Source organism: Varanus komodoensis, unplaced genomic scaffold (assembly GCF_004798865.1).
Source record: "Varanus komodoensis strain SLA01 unplaced genomic scaffold, ASM479886v1 scaffold11, whole genome shotgun sequence".
In the NCBI taxonomy this organism is placed as follows: domain Eukaryota; kingdom Metazoa; phylum Chordata; class Lepidosauria; order Squamata; family Varanidae; genus Varanus; species Varanus komodoensis.
The window spans coordinates 29,605,417-29,627,308 of NW_025335317.1; the positions used below are offsets into that span (position 1 = coordinate 29,605,417).

The 21,892-nt window shown below is 42.4% G+C and overlaps 1 protein-coding gene across 5 annotated transcripts in view; it reads right to left on the reverse strand.

The window, feature by feature from the left end:
• The window catches only part of INPP5A (inositol polyphosphate-5-phosphatase A), a 429,997-nt gene that overhangs the window by 325,242 nt on the left and 82,863 nt on the right, over window positions 1-21,892 (reverse strand). For 3 of the 5 annotated variants that reach the window (XM_044420716.1, XM_044420718.1, XM_044420717.1), the window contains exons 3-4: window positions 9,663-9,828; window positions 4,414-4,514 (exon numbers count right to left, since the gene is read on the reverse strand). In XM_044420716.1, coding sequence (XP_044276651.1) covers window positions 4,414-4,514; window positions 9,663-9,828 — 267 coding nt within the window. The remainder of the gene's footprint in view (window positions 1-4,413; window positions 4,515-9,662; window positions 9,829-21,892) is intronic. The other 2 variants (XM_044420719.1, XM_044420720.1) reach the window with 1 other exon arrangement.

The following is a 21,892-nucleotide window of genomic DNA, read 5'->3' on the forward strand; positions in this document are numbered from 1 at the left end:
ATAGAGGAGGCATCCAGTACTGACTCCTCCTGTACTGTGGAATCTCTGGCTTGAATACAGGGATGGGTCTCAGAGTCAAACCCGGGGAAGTCATCCATAAGGAGTTGGTATGGGAGGATGTTGCATGAGATCTTGAAGATCATGTGCCATTCATACCAATTGTTTGGATGGTACTGGAGAACGTATCAGGGACCCCCAGATCTCTCCTTCAGATATCGAGGTTGGCAACATTGGTTCTGGTTGAGAGGGTTGGTCAGGCAGTAGTGAGATCATGATGACGGTCTCAGTATGGACTCGACTTTATATTTCTTTCAGTGCCGGGTAAAAACCTTTTTATTTACCCATTATTTTAAGGATTAAGGAATTTTAACTGGTTTTAATATTTGCAGTTGAATTTTGTTTGTTGTTGTTGTGTTATGTTCTTTACTTATTGCTCTATTTATTTATTGTCCTAATTATTGTAAGCCATCATGGGACAATTTTCGTGTAGGACGGGGTAGAAATATTTTAAATAAAATAAATAAAATGTGGCGCAGAGGTGGTCTCGGTGTTATTTGTACTAATGGAGGACAGAATGGAGGCTTGCTCAGTACCAATGTGCCCTGTTCCACTTTGATTTGGTGTGGGACATCTTTTTGTGCTGAATGAGAATGTCGTTTCTTCTTTTCCTCCAGCTTTTCCTTTCTGGGACATTTTTCCTTCCCAGTTTCTCCAGTCTCAATTAGTTTTCTCTTCTCCTTATGCTTTTTAGGAGACTGAGACCAACTCTAGTGCTCTTTTGTGGATTTAAAGCTTCTTTCAGGCTCGGCATGTGCAGGTGCACTTCCTTTGGTTCCAGGAGGACCAGCAGTTTTGTCAGCAGTAACCTCCTTCATTGCTATCAGGGCTCTCTCCCAGAGTTCTTTTTTGAGCTTGTTCTCGTGATTTTTGCAAGCCTGCTTTGTGAAGGCTTGGCAGTGGACGCATTTGCCCACCTGATGCCCTTCTCCAAGGCAGAGTAGGCAGAGCAAATGGCTGTGCATAGATGGCATTTTCACCTTGCACTGCACCCACCTTCTAAATGCACAACGTTGGACCATCAGAAAGAAAGAAAAGTTTAGCAAGAAGAATTGGGACAATAAACTTTCAATTAAATGTGAGGAAATTAGAGATGACTGTGGGGAGAGGGAGAGGGGATAAGGGAAGGGGATGTAGTCATGATAGAAATGGGATTATAGAGGTCTGGAAAAGGGGGGAAGGACCTTTTTTGAAAGATTGAATAGGCAAAAGAGAAATTTGTGATGGAAATCCAAAGTGATGAGAGAACCCAAGGCACAGTGAACAGCAGTCAAAAGTGGACTGGCAATACTGCAGGGACTCCACCTATTTAAATGGGGTGGGGGGGTGGCGTTCCTGCCAAAAATGTTACCAGCTGAGAGCATTTTCCTGAACGCAAGCACTGTACAGGTGCAGCACCCATATGTGTGATGCATAGAGACCACAACAAAGAACCAAATCTACACATGCACTCAGATGTTCCAAATAAATCATTAATCTATTCTATTAAACATTAACAGAACTTGCATTCTTGGCCTATGCTAAGAAATATTAACAGTAATCTACCACTGAAATGGACTGCATCTTTTGTTGTTGTTGGAGAACCAACAACAGCTGAATGTTATAGAAACATAGAAACATAGTGAGTCAGAAGAGGCCTCCTGAGCCATCTAGTCTGACCACCGGCTCTGCTCATGAGAGGTTTTTTTTTTTTTTTTGCTAGCCTGTTATTTTGATATTTTTATCCCATTCTAACACACACAATAGCAATAGTAATGCTTGCTACATTTGACCTTTCATTATTCATTAGCTGGGCTAAAGATTCAGTGGCAGAAGAAAATGACATCTTTTGTAATCAAATTTTTCAAACTGAAACTTCTTTCACACCTTTTACAACCATTTGATTTTTAAAAAGCAAAAAAACCCCCCTCCTATCCTCTTTGCTTGATACTGCCACCACCCTTGTTGTGTTTGCATCAGATACACAGCAGAAATGGTTTGTCAACTGGGGAACAGCATTCCAAGACCAGAACAGCTTCACTAACATTACAATATCTTAAAAGTTTGCCACTTCTGTTCAGTAAATCTTTTTTCTGATTTTTTTACCAGAACTTCCCCCATATACCCACAGGATATTTTTAATTTAAGTGACCCTGGGGAACCTGTCAGAAAGTAATTCCTAAATGAATAAATAAACCAATTAATGGAATACTATAGTTCTATTCAGATGTTATTAAATTGTACCTATTGAGAGGATGCACTGACCCAACCATCAAAATGTTGGGGCATGTCTGGCATCATAGGAAGGCCAGGGGACAAATTAGCCAGGAGCCCTGAGAGAGATTCTATGGGTCAGTGCAGGAAGATCTGAGAGCAGATTCTATGCCTACACAACTCAATGTGGAGAAGTCAGAGATTTAGTCAGAATGCACTGAGACATTGGGAGTGAAAGCAACAGATAGGGATTGACTCCCCATGGTACAAATTACCATCTGAAACAGGTTTATCCTTATCCATTCATTTAAAGTAGGGGTGTCCAACCTTTTGGCTTCTCTGGGCCACACTGGAAGAAGAAAAATTGTCTTAGGTTGCACATTAAATACACAAATACTACTGAAATTTGATGGACAAAAATAAAGGTCTGTGCATAATTTTTGTGATATCCGCCACCACAGATAAGCAAAAAAACTCCTCACATAATAATCCTAATTATGTGGCACCCCTTCAGAGAGTCTTTTAAAATCGTCAAACAGAAAAGAGGGCAACATAAAACTAGTGGGATATTTGACACTGCATTTGAGAAACTAATGCATCAATATCTGGTTTGATGGAAGTAGTTGAAATTCTCAGTGAGTTCTCAAGGTGCTCATCAGACGTTTTGGTTCTAATTTTACTCTTAGTTGCTCACAAATGTAGGTGCTGCCAAAAAGCGAAGAGATGAATAAGGCGTGATTGTGAAGTGAGGGATATCTGTCTTTGGGAAGACAGGATATATAAAAGTCCATGATCAAATTTTTCTTTAAGTTGAATGTCAAACTGCAGCTCTATGTATTCCATTTGAAAATTGGCAGGTAACATATTTATGGCACAAATATACCAAAATAATGATTATTTCCCCCAAAATCTTGAAATCTGTTTTCAAATTCTTCTATCAAATCAAAAAGCAAGGCTGCATAGTACTGTGTTTAGTCAACATGTTGAAATGTATAAAATTGTTTCAATAGTAGGTTGAAATATAATTGATAATAGCTGTGTTTCACTTGCCAAGTCACCATGAGCACATGTAATGTCTCATGCTTTCAATCTGACTGTCTGCACTTGGAAGATAACACAGTAGAAGCTGCACACTACCATAAAACTGAAGCGATGGATGCGTACAAATAGTGAGAACATACGTACATATATTTTACATGACAATGCAATACGACCTTGTCATCTACAAAGTTCACGTTTGTGAACTGCGCAATCGAGTTACCAAAAAAATCACAAAAATATCTCATAATGATTTTGATTTTGTGTTGGGCCACATTCACAGTCACCCTGGACTACATGCAGCCTGCGGGCCATGGGTTGGACACCCCTGATCTAAAGGAAGTAATGGTTGTGTTTAAGTTTATAGTTTAAAAATTTGTATTTTCTTACCAAACGTGAAGAACCAAAGGCCATGGTCCAATGAGGATACCAATATGCCTCTGCAGTCAGAGAATTACAGACATCCAATACAGGGTGGTAGGGATGTGCAGGCAAAACTTGCCTTTGTGTTCCTCCTGCCCCTCAAGTCAGCTGTATGACTGATTTCAGTGGTCTAGCACAGCGCTTCAGACAGGAATGAAAAGAGGCAGGAGCACTGCCAGGATACGTTCCACCCTGATGGCCCCAGTCTCTTTCCCTCTCCATTCCCTTTATCTCTTCTCTGAGGCTGCTCTTTCTGCACCAGCAAGGGAGCCAAGGGAAGACAATTTTCTCACCTGGAAGCTGGGTTTTTAAAAAATTATGCGACAGGATTGCCCTGTACATTGCTTTTCCTCTTTCTTCTTCTCCCTCTTTCCTTCACTGCTTGCTGAGGCTGATGGTAGTTGAAATACAGCAGCATATAGAAAGTCACAGATTTCCTTGAAGACTTGCTGGACAAATAGTTGGACTATGTCCTGTATTTTTTCAAAAATTTCAAAGGGGCTTGTAATACTACTTAAAATTCAAAATAGCTATATGTATAATTAAGAAGACAACCATCAAAGTTTCATAGGAAAACATACTCAATCACTAAACCTGTGAGGAGAATGCAATGATAATATGAAAAAGGTAAATAAAAAGAGTAATGTTTGACTTCTAAGAGGAGACATAATCTAACTTTAAATAGTGTTTCTTGTTACTTACTTAACAAACTTGTCCACGTGAGACATGGATGCTTCATAATTCTTCCCACCAAATTCCTGACAGTGCAACGCCATGAAGTGGGGTTTGTGTGCATGCACAACCTGTAAAAGGAAACAAAGCATGAGCATAGCTGCAATTGTAAAAGTAATACAGTTGGAGTAAGATGACCAAAAATGAATTTTCTAGAAAATAATGCATCAAGCAAAGTCTTCAATTTTTTAGGGAAGCATGTTTACCTCAAAAAGGCAATGTGAGAATTTGTCAAACCAAGCTTTCTTGCACTACAGATTGCAGGCATTTAGAGTCTGAATATGAGATGCCTCCTAGATTATATTTTTCCTACACAAATATAACTTCTGTTTATTAAAAACAAAATCAAACAGTACACGAACTTTTGGGTAAACAAGTCACACCTACTGCATGAATGTGTGATACTGCCATAGTTCCTCATGAACAGTGCTGATTCTGTAACTAGAAAAAGGATGACATGAACCAATCCCAAAGTTATATTTATTAAACTACTACTGTAATTTTTTTCCTGATCCACTATGAAACAGCTCAAAATACAGGTTGCCAAATTTTGAAAAGTAACAATGCAAAAGATGCAAACAGTAGAGATTCAGTAAATACACAAAAGCTACTCTAAGGGGAAAAAAACAGTAAGAAAGGCAGAAAAATGGGAAGAACATCTAGGGGACACATCTAGAGGGCCATACAGTTGTTCAGCTTCCCAGCTCCAAGATTACTAAAGAGCTCTGACCTCAGAACTGGGGGATCTATGCTCTAAGCACCCTCACTACCCATAGCCAGCATGAAAAGTACTATGTCAGCTGCATCTCAGGGGTCATAACAGCAAACTCAGAGAAGGAACTTGGGGGCAAGGAGGGTGGCAAGCCAGAGAGAAGACTAGTGGTGCCAAGATATCCTGATACTGCCTCAGCCTCCTGTCCCTCCGCCCACCTCTCTGAGTTAGACCTTCACCTCTGTGCTCTTCCCACCCTGCATAGGATGCCCATAATCCAGTCTCACTGGATTGTATCTGACTAACCTTTGCTCCAATACATATTGAAGAAATGACAATACTTTGCTACAATCGAAATAGTTTTACTGTACAATTGGTTAGGCCTCAGCAAATGCTGTTTTATAATGGATGTTATGAGCAAGTCACTTCCCTTTTCACCTTTCTTTCAGCAGACTCCATTGAAAGCTTAAAAGGGCAGTCCTTTTATTGAAACTTAACTGGTTACAGGATATTACAAGTCGTTTACCTATAACTGGCATTCTTCAAAGTGATCATCTGTGCATTCACACATAAGGGCTCTGCATAAATGCTATTTCTCAAGGCCACCTCCCGCCTGGTCCTCAGTTCTACAAAGTATACTGAAACTGCCGCTGTGTCATTCTGCCCAAAGGGGGCAGGTCTGTCAGAGACCTGAGGTCATAACTTGGATGAGTGGAACCTTGCCATGGTTATCCATGCAATGGTAACTTTCCACTTGGACTACTGCAATACATTCTACGTGGGGCTGCCTTTGAAGATGGACCGAACACTGCAACTTGTTCAAAATCATGCAATGCACCAGCTAACTAGGACCAGCATTTGTGAGCACATCATTCCAGTCCTATACAGGCTACATTGGCCGCTGCTTGCCATCCAGGCCCAACTAAAGTGCTTACAAAGATGTATAAGGCCTTATCTGAGGGAGCTCCTCCCTCCATATAAACCCTCCCAATCACTGTGGTCAATACTGGAGACCCTCCTCTGCACTCCTCCCCCAAGTGAAGTGTGGGAGTTAGCATGGGGGAGGGCATTCTCTTGCAGTGCACCCCAGTTGCAGAACATGATGCTGCAGGAGATTCGGCAGGCATCAACTCTAGGCTCCTTCAGATGCCAGCTGAAGACCGTTTTGTTCCACATATACTTTGAAGAGTAATTTATCAGGTTCGTTTTTACATTTGGTGCTGCTACCATTTTAAAATGTTATGGTTTTCTTATTTTGGTTGTTAATGGTGTTGTTTTACAGGATTATTGTTCATATCACCTCTCCATTTATTAACTTTTGTTAACTATTTACTTTATATATTTATCTATTATCAGTAGTTTTATAATTATTAATTTTATTGATATTATTGTCTTATTGTATAGTTTCATTTTATTCTTTGTAGATATGCTGCACAAAGAGACTATGACCAATCAGGCAGCATATAAATAAATAAATAAATAAATAAATAACAACAAGGCAACGCCAGTGGGGCTGGCAGGTGGGTTTGTGCAAATGCACATATGACCACTTGAAGAATGACACTTACAGGTAAGCAACCTGACTTCTTTGTGATCTCTATGCATCACACATATGGCAATATTACTTCACAAAGGTGGGTGGTGTTGCTAGAAGAGGACTGAAGACAGGACTGTTCTGCCAAAGGCACAGTCCACTCTGGGTTGAGCATCTAGGCAGTAGTGGTGTATAAAGGTTGTAGATTTGACCATGGCTCTGCATGGCACTCAGACATATAGAGCCATAGAGGTAGCTGTTGCCCTGGCGATATGGGCATGAATTGGGCCAGATTGCTGTAGGCCAGAAAGTTCATAAGTTAAAAGGATTGTGTTTACTACCCATCTTGACAGTCTCTGTGCCAAAATGGGTGACCCCGGTTTGTGCCCCCATAGGCAACAAACAGTGTTTGCTACTGTTAGATAGGTTCTGTTCTGGACTTGTAAAAGGCCAGAGCCCTACGGACATCAAGGGAGTGAAGCATTGACTTGATTGGGTCAGACAGAGATGCAAAGAAGGCCAGCAAAATTATGTTTTTGTTAAGGTGGAATGAGACTACCTTGGGTAAGAAATAAGGGTCCAGGCAGCATACTACTTTATCTTTATGAAGCTGATGTATGGGGGTTAATTTGGAGGGTGACCGCTTTCCTGGCAAGCTGAGGTGATGGCCACCAGAAAGGCAGTCTTCCATGAAAGGAGCTGGAGGTCCATAGTGGCTAGAGGCTTGAATGCTTTCTTTGTAATGACAATGAAGAACAACACAAAGGCTCCAGGCAGGTGAAGGTGATCAGGTTGCTCAGGCAAGGTTATTGAAGCCTTTCAGTAACCAGTAAATGAGGGGATGGGGGAAGGAAGATTGGCCGTGAATTGGGGGATGGAAGGCAGAAATGCCAGCCAGATACACATTGATTGATGACATCTTCAGTCTCCTTCAGTATAGAGCATTCTGAAACAGTAGCAGCTGTTGTGCCAAGCAGCTGTCAGGCTGAAAGTTGTGCTCTGAGGTGAAGCAAGAGAAGGCTTCCCATTTTTTGTGGTATGAGCATCTTGTGGTAGGTTTCAGGGTGGCCTTCAGTGTGAGGTGGTGGTATGCAGGCATATCAGTTAAGACACTGGTGTTGGACATATCCTTTAGCCTGTGAGGCACAGCATGTGCACTGCTGGGTTAAAAATGGCACCTTGGTCCCAGAAAATGATGTCAGAGATAGGTACAAGAAGGTCCAGTTGTAGAGGACTAGTAGGTGAGAGAACCATGGCTGTCCAGGCCACTAAGGGGTGACAAGAATGCAGTCAGTTTCATCCTGGTGGAACTTTGCCAGGACCTTTGGGGAAGTTGGGGAAAAGAGGTAGAACAGGTTCCCACCCCATATTAACAGGAAGGCATCCCCCATTGAGCTTGTTCCTGTTCCTGCCCTGGAGCAGAAGTGTCTGCATGCCAAAATCTCTCTTTTTGTGAAAAAAAATCCATGTGGGTGACATGTGCAGGTGTCCTGGTGAGATTCCCAGGAGCAAAAAAGAAGCTGACCATTTTGGTAGGACTGATAGCTCTGAGTCAGAGGATGATGGGGAGTAGGCTGATGCAGAGAGAGGGCTGACAGCTCAAATTCTGATAACACAATTGTTGTAATGGACAGGCCTCCACCTGCAGCCCCAGTTTCTTGGTACCCATCTATGCCTGCTCAAGATGAGATTAGTTCAAGGATAGCCATGGGGCCCAGTTCACCCACCTGTTGGAATGACGAAGACCAACAACATCTGGAGGGAGAGAATTTGGAGATGGGTAGTCTCTCAGATGGAGAATTCCAACCTCCTGAGGAGGTGGACTCAAAGGCCTTTGTCACAACAGGCTAGCCCAATTAAGGGCTCAGAGTGCAGAATGCAGGTACACCCAATTCCACAGTGCCCTTCCTTCCCAAGACAGGCCCAGAAGGCTTCATGAGGAAAGCTTTGGGTAAGTGGGAGGGCAGAGAGTGTTCAGCATCTCACTTTGTGTATGCTCAGAGACTTCTGTAAGCTTAGAGCAAGAGAAGGCTTTATTCTGTGTAGAACAAAAACGCTTACAAGAAGTGCTGGACAGTGTTTCTTGCTGGGGAGGGAACACCTAGCTCATTACAGTGGGATTAGCCCCATTCCGTCCATCACACAAACTGGTTTAGCTCCCATTCATGGCAATCCATGGAAGTGTTGGCTGAGTATGCCTACCAGTATGTTCCTGGTACTGGCTACATGGATAGTCGTGAGGGTGGTGCCTTGAGCTGTACACCACATCCAGATTTTGGTCAACAAGTACACTAGAGGAATCGATCTGGTGCCTTCTGACTTATTATGTAGCAGAGCACTGCCGTGCTGCCAGAGAAAATCTGCACATGGCGATTTGGGATCAAAGTTTGAAACACCATGAGCGCCTTCTATACTACTAGCAATTCCAGTAGTTAGTTAATGTGATGCAATTCATTGCAGAGGTCCCATCTGCCTTGTATGGAATAAAACCTGAAACCATTACTGGGTTGTACTTGCTCAATTGCTCCTTTCTGGAGTAGGGAGCAGATTTCCTTGAGGAGGGTTTCAGATGGTACTGAGATGAGGGAGGTTTTCAAATATGATTTTGTATCCATGCACAATGATGGATAGTACCCATGTGTCCAAGGTGATCTCAACCCAAGCATTGTAAAAGGGCTGGTGAGGAAGGAGGGTGGCAAGAGTCTAAAGGTGGAGTCACAGGTGTCTTCCATCCAGCCGTTGACAGCCCTGATGAGGACAGGCATGGTGGTCAGTCCATCTGACCTGCAGAATCGACCTGGGCCTTGAAATCAGAATGGCCTGTGATATGTGAAAGGAGAGTGTTGCTGCTCACAAGTCTAAGCAGTGGGAGTTGATTCAGTCCTATTGTTCATTCTCACCTTCTGAACCAAGTCCATCTGTCCCCTTATTGAATACACCAGTTTCATCAAATGACATATCCTCAACCCTTACCTTCACTTCCATGGATAGACCAGAAGATTGCTGCCAGGCAAAGCATTGGATGCCTATCACTTCCACCATATTTCTCATGCTGCACCCTGCCTGATGTTTTGTGGATCTCTTGGTGAGCAGAGTGGTTGGCTTCTGTTTTAATCTCATTAGCCAGGGTTTGGACCTCCTAGAGGAGGGATTCACATAAAGAGACAACTCTCAGTGGTCACAAGTGAGGAAGCAGGTACTCCAGCTCCAAAAGGATCTGGACAGACTATGGAAGTGGGCAGGAGACAACTGGATGGCGTTCAATGTGGGTAAGCACAAGACCTTGCACCTGGGGTATAGGAATGGGTGTCATTAGTACAGGTTAGGGGACAAGCGGCTGGAGAGCAGCACTTGTGAAAGGGACCTTGGGGTACTGGTTGACTGCAGGCTAAACATGAGTCAGCAATGTGATGCGGTGGTCAAGAGGGCGAACGCAACCCTTGGTAGCATAGACAGAAGTGTACCTTCTAGATCGAGAGAAGTATTTCTACCACTCGATACAACTCTGGTGTGCCTGCAATGGAGTATTGTGTTCAGTTCTGGGCCCCTTGTTACAGGAAGGATATAGCCAGGTTAGAGTCAGTGCAGCATAGGGCCACAAGGATGGTGGCCCGATTGCAGGGAAAAACAAAGGTGATGGTGTTCAGAAAAAAACACCCTTGGTCCATTTCCTATAGTTCATTGATGACCACCAGATTAACCAGTGCCAGAAATTCAAATATTCTGGCATTCATTTCACAAGAAAGCTTTTTTAGAAAGCTCATGCGGATAGAAGGAAAATTGCTATTGTACCATGGGGACATATTTGGTTGATCCCCCTCTGAAAATCTTCCAGAGAAAACTAATCACCTGAATTTTTTACAATACTGCATTTGGGGGTTGAGATAAATATTTAATGAGTAAATTGGGAGTCCCACCAAAAAAGAAGTTCCTTTTAATTGTTTAATCTTTAACTTGTGGCACCTCTGTTGCCCTGATTCAGAAGAGGCTGGATTTCCCTCTATGAGAGCTTATATCCAGTGTTCTCTGATTAATTACAGAAGAATTTTGAGAGAATATTCTGCTAGGGTTTTGCCTAAATTATGTTACAAAGAGTTGTTGAACATGAAATCTTGGAGCTTAAGATATCATAACTTGCTCCAACTTGTTTTACTACTTCAATTGCTTTATGTTCCATCTTGAGTTCAAAAGAAATGCTTCATGAAACTATATTTAGCCATTGTGTTATTTTGAATAGACAGGCTATTCATAATTCACAGTTTTAAAAATGGTACAGGATTTATAAATATGGTGATCAAAGAGCTGTTTATTTGCCAAAGTTGATTTTTTTTAAATATAAGCTACAATAAATATAAGACAGTTTTCATGGCTCTTCACTTTCAAACCTTGCCAATAGCCATGACTGATGGCAATTATTCTAAAATTCCCCAAGCTTGTTGTCTATGCAACTGTGGCATGTCAGAGATTGAAGATTTGCCACATTATTTGTTTTTCTGCACTTTATAACCCGTATCAATGTCTAAATTCTTACATTTTATTTCATTCTACTTGTGTGATAACTTTCCCAGATAAGACTTTGTCTCTTTTGTCAAATACAGACTCTACTGTAACTCACAAAGTTTCCATTTTTGCTTTGACAGAATTGAGAATTCATACAAACTTGAAAATTAATGCAATCAACTGTTAGAGAGATGGTTTAATATAATGGTCTTTCTAGATGCCTTAATTGTGAGATTATAATTATTTCCTTTAAAGTGGTTTTAAATTAACTTATATGAACCTTAATATAATATAGCAACTTTTTTCTAGTTTTAAATAGTTTAAATTTTACTATGCTGGACCTTGCAGGACTTTTTTCTGTCTAAAAATGCATAGGGTTGTACAACGGATAAGATAGCAATAGAAAAGAGATGGATAGACAGAAAGCGCTCCCTAGGAATAGACATTAAAAATCAAATGGCAAAAATAGGTGGCTCTTGCTGTTATATGCCATCAGGCTGCCTCCAACTTATGCCAACCCTATTTCTAGAAGGACAGACTATTATTCTGGTAGTGGTAGATCTATTCAGCAAGATATGGCCAATTCATTGCCTGTCCTGGCATCCCCTCTGCAAAAATACAGCACAGGTGTTTGCCAGACATGTTTTTCACTTCCATGGCCCTCCAGAGGGGATAGTCCCAGAACTCAACTCCTAATTTACTGCTCAGTTTTAGTGCAGCTTATTACAGCAGCTAGAGGTGAAGCCCCATTTGTCCCCTACATAGCACCCACATTGAGATGGTCAGACTGAGGGCACCAATGCCACCTTAGAACAGTATCTCCACTGTTACACAAATTACCAGTGAGACAACTGGGTAGAACTCTTACCACTCATTGAATTAGCATAGTACAATTCCCTCCACCCAGCAAACCCCCATCTTAACATAGAAACAGCCAGCCAGAAGGGGTCTCCCAGGCTATCTAGTCTGACCCCCAGCTCCAGCTGGCTCTGCTCACGACATGCTCACCATGTGCATGTCTAGCCTATCCTTGAACACCCTCACTGATGGGGCCTTAACCACCTCCTATGGAAGTCCATTCCATATCCTTGGGGTCCAAACTGTCAGGAAGTACTTCCTGGCATCCAGATTGAACCTTGGTTCCTTGAGCATGGCTCCACTGGAGCACATCCTGCCCTCCTCTGCAAGGGAAAACAGGTCTCTACCCACCTCCATGTGACACCCCCTCATGTATCTATATGCCGCCAACAGGTCCCCTCAGAATCTTCTGCCACTTATGGTTACCATTCCTGTTGGTTTCCTGCTATAGACCAGCAATCTTCTGTCCCAGCTACTACAAGAACTTCAGGCTGTTCAGCTCCTTTTGAAGGAACAACTCAAAACAAGCCTATGAGAGTTCTGCAGATGCCAAAAGACAGGCCCATCCTTAAGGTGGGTGACCATGTCTGACTCTCCACACATCATCTCCCTATTAAATGACTCAGCTGAAAACTGGTTGCTCAATTCATTGGACCCTAACCTGTCACTGCACAGGTCAATCTGGCAGCTTTTAATTTACAGCTGCCTGCCTCCCTCCAAAGTTCACCCAGTGTTTCACCACTTCCTTTTGTTTCCTGCAGAACCTACCAACCCAGATCATGCCCCTGCAGCCCACCCGCTCCAGTACTAGTAAGTGGGGAGAGAGAATATGAGGTTGCAGAAATACTGGACTCCCAACATACCATGGCCAACTACAATATCTTATAGATGGGGTGGGATATAGTCCAGAGGAAGGTCATGGGAAAATGCCTCCACTGTACATGCTTCTAAACTGGTTCACCAATTTCATCAATACTTTGGAAAACCAGGGCCCTCAAGAGATAGAGGAGGCAATCATGGAGAGGGGAGTAATGCCATGTCCTACTTGGAAAAGGATTCCTCAAATAGTCAGGGCAGTGAGCTCCAGTCACAGTCAGACACAGGGGTTGTGGATGCAGATGACTGTCCTCCAGTAGAAGAAGAGGAGCCAGGACCTTTGGGGGCAGACCCTGTGGTTCCCCAAAGCCAGAGCCAGAGGAAATCCACCCCATAGAAAGGAGGAGGAGTGCACCATGTTGACTTCAACAGAAATCCAAATGCTCTGAAAGGTGAGGTTTCCATGAAAAGCACACTGACTTAATTAGCCAGCTGTGCTGAGTTCATGTTTCTGGACTTTGTTGATGCTAAGTATCTAGATTCCTCGCCCATTTATTGGACATTTTTTCAGACTCCCCCACCTGACTTGGAGCTTCAGACTTGAACTAACCATATGGCCTTGACCCCATGGACTGAAACCAGCAATTCTAGACAAGGTAACACCAAGAGTGGGCCTTTGTGTAGTCAAGACAGAATATAAGCACCCGGCAGTGGCTTCCTTTGATCCTGCCTAATTAGGTAGCTAAGCAGGGTCGGGCCTGGTTGAAATCTGGATGGGTAACTTAAGTGTTGTAAACCACCAAGAAAGCTTCAGCTACAAGTGGTATAGAAATGTAATAATAATAACAAAAATAATAATACAACTCATAGTTGGGAGGGGAACTTCTGGTGAATGGCTATGATCAGACAATGATTTCTAATGCTCCTGATGCCTTGATAATTTTTACAAGTTCAGCCCTGAGAAGCAGTTGGATGCCGGAGTAAGTGGAAGGGGAAAGTTCCAGCTCCCTGTGAATATCTAACTAAGAAGGTCTTGATCATAGACACCTCCAATCATTAAATCCCTACTCAAGTGGCCATTGCCCCAGTGGGCAAAAGAGATGGGGAGGGAGAGACTGTGAGATAGGGAAGGAGAAAGCTTCACTTTCTAACTGACTTTTACCAGTCTAAGCTTTAAAATAAAGGCTAATACAAATATTAAAGCAAATTATCAATAATGGAGATTCTCTATAGATAAGGGCTAAAAAGGAGGAAGTACATCCTTGAACTAGTGACATGGTCTGCTTAAACATAATCGCCAATTGAAGAAAGCAGATATGTGAGCCATCACAAGGAATTTTAAGCAAGGGTTTTGCTGACTACTTAACTCATTGAATGATGAAAGGGATCCCTCTGCTGGATGGAGAAATTATTGCTGGTTTTGGTTACAGCAGAGTATCTTGATAAGAATCACAGCAAAGAGCTCATATATTTGGGAGACATGAATCAGGAGACCATCAAACTTGAGTTTATCAAGAATTACTGGACTCACATGTTTATAGTCCAAAGAATAAATACCAGAGGGACCCCCAAAAAGCAATGAGATGGTGGAAGAGCATCAAATGAGTGTTAAAAGAAATTAGAAACAAATATTACAGATTAAAGGAAGATACTAAAAAGATGACTCAAAACAATGTTACTCAGATAAAAAAAGACCATCAGAAGACACTATCAGGAAATGAGAAGCAGATGAAAGCACTGGACACTAAATTTCAAGAGACAGAAAAATTGGCTAATACAATTCAGTTATACTATCAATCAGAAATAATATCAGACTTGGAAAAAAGGTGATTGATTTGGAAGATTCCGCAGGGAAAGTGCTTAAATAAGGGGCATTGCTTGAACAGTCATCTTCAAAAGAATGACAACATAGAAATGGCTCAAAGAAATGATCCCACACAAAAAATGGGAACAAGAGATTATTTCTTTGCTATTAAATTTATATTCCACATTTTTAGTCCAAGAGCCTTCTAAGAAGATTACAATAGATACAGAATAAAAAACACAATACAACAATCAAAACAGAACAAACAAACAAAAATATACAGATAGCAATATAAAAACAATAAACTGGTATACAATTTAGGAGTGGTAATTTAAAACAGTATAGATTAACAGCTATGTAGAAACAGATACCTTTAAATTTATCCAGAATATAGTTAGACATTAAAATATCTAGAAAATACATTTCTTTATGCTTGCACCAAAAAGACTGCAATGAAGGTATCAGGTAAACTGCTTCTGGGAGGCTATTCCACAAGTGGGGTACAACCACTGAGAAAGTCCCTCTTGTATTTGTCATCCTCCTTATCTCCTTGAAGGATGGCTCTTTCAGAAGGGCCTCCAAAACTGATTTTAGGGGAAAGGTAGGTGCATATGGGAGCAGGTAGTCCTTCAGGTATCCTGGCCCCAAGCCATCTAGGGCTTTATATGTTAAAATAAACACCTTAAATTGGGCCCAGAGCTCAACTGGTAACCAGTGTAGGTGGTACAGTTTTGGGGTAAAATGGATGCACAGTCCTGCTTGCACCAGCAGTCACACCCCCATTTTGTACCAGTGGAAGTTTCCAGACCATCTTCAAGGGCAGCCCTGTGTAGAATGCTTTACAGTAGGGCAGTCGAGAGGTTACTAGAGTGTGTGTGACTGTGGCTATGCTTTGCCTATCCAGATAGACCACAGCTGGTAAATTAAACGCAGCTGAAAGAAGATGCTCCTGGCCACCAAGTCCACCTAAGCCTCAACTATTTATGTATTTATTTATTTAAAACATTTCTATGCTGCCCCATCGCAATAAAGCCTCAGGGCGGCTCACAAAACTTCAATAAACAAACCATACAATAAAACCCCAATACAATAAAACCCCAGTGCCATAAAACCTCAATAAAACGTCAGTGCATACTACAACTAGTAGTTGTGTGTCCAGGAGCACTCCCAAGCTATGGACCCTGTCCTTTAGGGGGAGTGCAAACCCATCAAGGACAAGTTGAAGACCCATCCGCTGGGCAGACAGACCATTCACCCACAGCACATCCATCTTATCTGGATTGAGACTCAATTTGTTGGCCCCCATCCAGTCCATTATTGAGCTCGGGCAGTGATTAAGGACAGGAACCACCTCATCTGGGTTAGATGAGAATGAGATGTAGAGCCCCCACCTCGGATGACCTCTTCCAGCCCTTTCATGTAGATCTTAAACAGCATGGGGGCCAGTATCGAGCCCTGAAGAACCCCACAGTATAACTGCCATAGGTAAATCAACTGATCCCCAGCAGTACCTTCCGGACACGTTTGGCTAGGTAGGAATGAAACCACCACAATACAGTGCTCCCAACTCCCAATGGAGCCAGCCTGTCTAGAAGAACACCATGGCTGATGGTTTTGAAAGCTGCTGAGAGGTGCAGGAGAAACAAAAGTGTTGCACCCCTCCCCCCATCCCTCTATTAGCAAAGGTCATGCCACAGGGCAACCAAGGCAATCTCTGTCCAAAACCCTGGCCTAAACCCCAATTGAAATGGATCTAAATAATCTGTTTCATCCAAGAGTGCCTTTGGCCAGAAATGGGATGTTTGCAACCGGCCTATAATTTATAATTTGGCTTCTGAGTCCGAGTTTGGTTTTTTAAGGAGTGGTCTTATCACAGTCTCCTTCAAAGAGGCTGGGATCACTCCCTCTCTCAACGAGGCACTGATGACTTTCTCCGAGTGCAAACCTCTTTGCTAGATCTCTTGATGAGCCAAGATGCAGAAGGGTCGAATAGACAAGTGCTGGCACAAACAAAACCAAGTAGCTTGTCCACATCATCAGGCCACACTGACTGAAACTCATCCATTAAAGTTGGATAAGATGGTATTCTGAACATCTCTCAGTGAGACTAGATCAACTGTAAAGTCCAAGTCATGGTGTATCTAAGTGACTTTGTCTTTAAAGTGAGAAGCAAACTCATCACAGTGAACTACTAAGGGGTCAGAGTCTCATTTGTTGCATTATGTAGGAGGCCCTGAAACACACAGAAAAGTTCAGCTGGGTGACACTGAGAAGACACCACTTTTATTGCCACAGAATAGGCTCTATAATGGGTGCTAAACTGTGTTTAGTCAGATTCAGCTTGAGATCTCCTGCACCTATGTATGCTCTTGCTGTCTTCCCCCTTGCCTCAGTGCCCTAAGGTCCAGTGTACATCATGGTGCTGGTCAGGCTCTTCATGGCAGAGAGGGCACTTACAAGCAATTGTGTCAACTACTTGAATTATCTCCACATTCCACAATACAACTTGGGTTTCAACAGGGGAACATACAATGTCACTCAGATACTCTGGAAACCCTCTGGAACCATCAGTCTCTTAACAGGTCTGCCACACTTGCAGAGGCGGAAAGCGGCCAACAGTGTAACCCTCAGCAGAAAGTGGTTGGACCATGGCAACAGGTTTAATATTAACTCCTCCACATCTGATGAGGGGTTAATATTGCAGATGACAAAGAAAAGGCAGAGGTGCTCAATTCCTACTTTGCTTCAGTCTTCTCACAAGGAAATCTGCAATCAAGAGGAAGTTCAAGCTGGAAGTGAGAAAGGGCAGCCCAAGATTGACAGAGAAAGGGTCAAGGAATACCTAGGTGGAATAAACACTGTCAAATCTCCAGAGCCGGATGAACTCCATCCCAGAGTGATACAAGAGCTAGCAGAGGAACTCTCAGAACCACTGGCTATTATCTTTAATAAATCTTGGAAAACAGGAGAAGTGCCAAATGACTGGAGAAGGGCTAATGTCATCCCTATCTTCAAAAAGGGGAAAAAAAGATGAACCTGGGAACTATAGACCACTTAGTCTGATGTCAATCCCTGGAAAAATTCTGGAGCAAATTATTAAAAAAATCATTTGCAAGTATCTTGAAGAAAATGAAGTAATTAATAGAAGCCAGCATGGATATATCAAAAATAAATCCTGTCAGACTAATTTATTCTCATTTTTTGACTGGGTAACCTCCCAAACGGACAAAGGGAACACTGTGGACATAATCTATCTAGACTTTAGCAAAGCTTTCGACATAGTGCCACATGACATTCGATGAGCAAATTAGCAAAAACAGGACTAGATGGAAAAACTATTAGGTGGATCCAAAACTGGCTGCTAAATTGGTCACAAAGAGTGCTCATCAATTACACCTACTCAAATTGGATGGAGGTAAAAAGTGGTGTGCCACAGGGTTCAGTCGTGGGCCCAGTGCTCTTCAACATCTTTATTAATGATTTAGATGAGGAAGTGCAAGGAAAGATAATCAGATTCACAGATAATACAAAATTGGGAGGAACAGCAAACACCCTAGAAGACAGAATAAAGATCCAGGGTGACCTTGACAAACTTGAGCACTGGACTGAAAGCAACAGAATGAAATTCAATAAGGACAAGTGCCAAGTCCTCCACCTGAATAAGAAACCAAAGGCATCGAGACAAGATGGGGAATACATGGCTCAACAGAACTGAAAAAGAAAAAGATCTCAGCATAATTGTGCACAATACGCTAAACATGAGCCAACAATGGGATGCTACCACCAAAGGGGCTAATGCTATTTTGGGATGCATTAACAGAAGTATTACTTCCAAATCACAAGAAGTAGTAGTTCCTCTATACTACTCACTAGTCAAACCTCACTTGGAACACTGTGTCCAGTTCTGGGAACCAAGATTTAAGAAAGATGCAGGAAAATTAGGAAGGGTCCAGTGGACAGCAACAAAACAATCCATGATTCAGAAATGCTGCCCTATGAGGAGCGACTGAGTGAACTAGGCATGATCAGCCTTGAGAAGAGAAGGCTGAGGGGGGACATCATATCCCTCTATAAGAACCTCAAAGGCTGTCAAAAAGAGGAAGGTTAAGTTCTCTTCTTATTAATGCCAGAATGTAGGACATGGAATAATCAATTCAAGGTGCAGCAACCCAGATTCAAGCTGGACATCAGGAAAAGCTCCCTCACTGTCAGAGCACTATGACAGTGGAACCAGCTGCCTAAAGAGGTGGTGGGCTCTCCCATACTAGAGACATTCAAAAAGAAACTTGACAGTCATATGAGTGGAATCGTGTAATATGGTGTCCTGCAACAGCAGGGGGTTGGACTCGATGGCCTTCATGGCCACTTCCAACTCTTCTATTCTATGATTCTACCTTTCTATACATTCTATGAAGCATCCTCAAGATGGTGCTGTGGTATAGCTGCACTATAGTAGATTTTCAACAATTGTGGTTATTGTTAGCTGCGAAGTCATGTCTGACCCATCACGACCCCATGGACAACATTCTTCCAGGCTTTCCTGTCCTCAACCATCCCCCCGAGTCCACTTAAGCTCACGCTTCAGTGACTCCATCTACATTCTCTGCCATCCCCTTCTTCTCTTGTCATCAATTGTTCCCAACATTAGGCTCTTCTCCAGTGAGTCCTTCCTTCTCATTAGGTGGCCAAAGTATTTGAGTTTCATCTTCAGGATCTGGCCTTCTAAAGAGCAGTCAGGGTTGATCTCCTCTAGGACTGACCGGTTTGATCGCCTTGCGGTCCAAGGAACTCGCAGGAGTCTCCTCCAGCACCACAATTCAAAGGCCTCAATCCTTTGGCGCTCAGCCTTCCTTATGGTCCAGCTTTCACAGCCATACATTGCAACTGGGAAAACCATTGCCTTGACTATACGCACTTTTGTTAGTAGGATGATGTCTCTGCTTTTTAGTATGCTGTCTAGATTTGCCATAGCTTTCCTCCCAAGGACCAAGCGTCTTTTAATTTCTTGGCTGCAGTCACTGTCTGCGGTGATCTTGGAGCCCAGGAAAATAAAACCTGTCACTACCTCCATTTCTTACCCATCTATTTGCCAGGAAGTGATAGGACCGGATGCCATTATCTTAGTTTTCTTAATGTTGAGTTTCAAGCCAACTTTTGTACTCTCCTCCATAACCCACATCAAGAGGCTCTTTAGTTCCTCTTCACTTTCTGCCATTAGAGTGGTATCATCTGTTTATCTGAGGTTGTTGATATTTCTCCCAGCAATCTTAATTCCAATTTGTAATTCATCTAGCCCCGCCTTTCTCATGATGTGTTCTGCATATAAGTTAAATAGGCAGGGCAACAGTATACAGCCTTGCTGAACTCCTTTCTCAATTTTGAACCAATCAGTGGTTCAGTTCTCACTGTTGCTTCTTGACCCGCATACAGGTTTCTCAAGAGACAAATAAGATGGTCTGGTACTCCCATCTCTTTAAGAACCTGCCACAATTTGTTGTGATCCACACAATCAAAGGCTTCAGCATAGTCAATGAAGCAGAAGATGTTTTTCTGGAACTCCCTAGCTTTCTCCATGATCCAGCATATGTTGGCAATTTGATCTGTAGTTCCTCTCCCTCTTCGAAACCCTGCCTGTACTTCTGGTAGTTCTCGGTCCACATACTGCTGGAGAATCTTTTGCTAGCATTCTTTAGGTCAGTGCTCGAGGTCAGTGACCACCCCATTGTGGTTATCAAGGACATTAAGATCTTTCTTGTATAGTTCTTTTGTGTAATCTTGCCACCTCTTCTTAATTTCTTCTGCCTCTGTTAGGTCCCTGCCATTTTGGTCCTTTATCATGCCCATCTTTGCATGAAATGTTCCCTTCATATCTCCAATTTTCTTGAAGAGATCTCTGGTCCTCCTATTCTTTTGTTTTCTTCTATTTCTGTGCAGTGTTCATTTAAGAAGGCATTCTTATCTCTTCTAGCTAGTCTCTGGAATTCTGCATTCAATTACGTGTATCTTTCTCTTTCTCCCTTGCCTTTCACTTTCCTTCTTTCCTCAGCTATTTGTTAAAGCTTCCTCAGACAGTCATTTTGCTTTCTTGCATTTCTTTTTCTTTGGGATGGTTTTTGTTGCTACCTCTTGTACAATGTTGCAAACCTCCACCCATAGTTTGACCTTGTCCAGCTTACCTTAATTCATAGATCTTACATTCCAGTTCCTATGCAGTATTGTTCTTTGCAGCAGTGGACTCTCCTTTCACCATCAGATACATCCACAACTGAGTGTCCTTTCAGCTTTGACCCAGTCGCTTCATTCTTTCTGGTGCTACTAGTACTAGCCCTCTGCTCTTCTCCAGTAGCACATTGGACACCTTCTGACCTGAGGGGCTCATCTTCTGGCATCATATATTTTTGCCTTTTGGTACTGTCCATGGGGTTTTCATAGAAAAGATACTGGAGTGGGTTGTCATTTCCTTCTTCAGTGGATCAGCTTTTGTCAGAGCTCTCTGCTATGACCTGTCCATCTTGGGTGCCCCTGCACGGCATAGCTCATAGCTTCATTAAGCTACACAAGTCCCTTCACCACAACAAGGCAGTGATCCGTGAAGGGGTTTGCAATAATACCTGAGGCTTTTGTTTCCATATTTTGCAGTTTTAAGTTGAATACCAGACCTTCCTCACTCTAAAAAGTAAATTCGGCCAAAATAGCTGGAAAACACAGAAAAGGCTCTGGAAGACAATGACATGCAAAGGTCTTTCAAGCTTCCATGAGTGATAGATTATGAGAATATAATAACTGCCTGTTGTAAGAGTCTGAGCAACTTGAAGAAGGGATGGGATAAAAATAACAACAATAAATGAAATGCCTGGAAGACAGTCCTTACACAAATATAAAATTAGAACCTCCAATGTGAAATTTAGGTGTGTGCTCTGAAAGTACATTGTGTGTGTGGGAAGCAGGGGAAATGAGCAGGCTAAAAATAAATCCGTTTTCAACTTTGCAACTACATCTCTAAAAGTAAATCATATGTAGAATATATACTAAAATGTGTTGGGCAACCTAGCAAGCCATTCTGGAGAGGAGGAGGAGGAGGAGGAGGCGGCGGCGGCGGCGGCGGCAGCAGTGGCAAAGACAAAAAGGCAAAGAAAGGTAGAACTATCCATCACTTTGAAATAAACTCATTAAAGCAAAGTGTCTGCCAGAATCCCAATGAGTTAATCAATAAGGGAGCTTTATT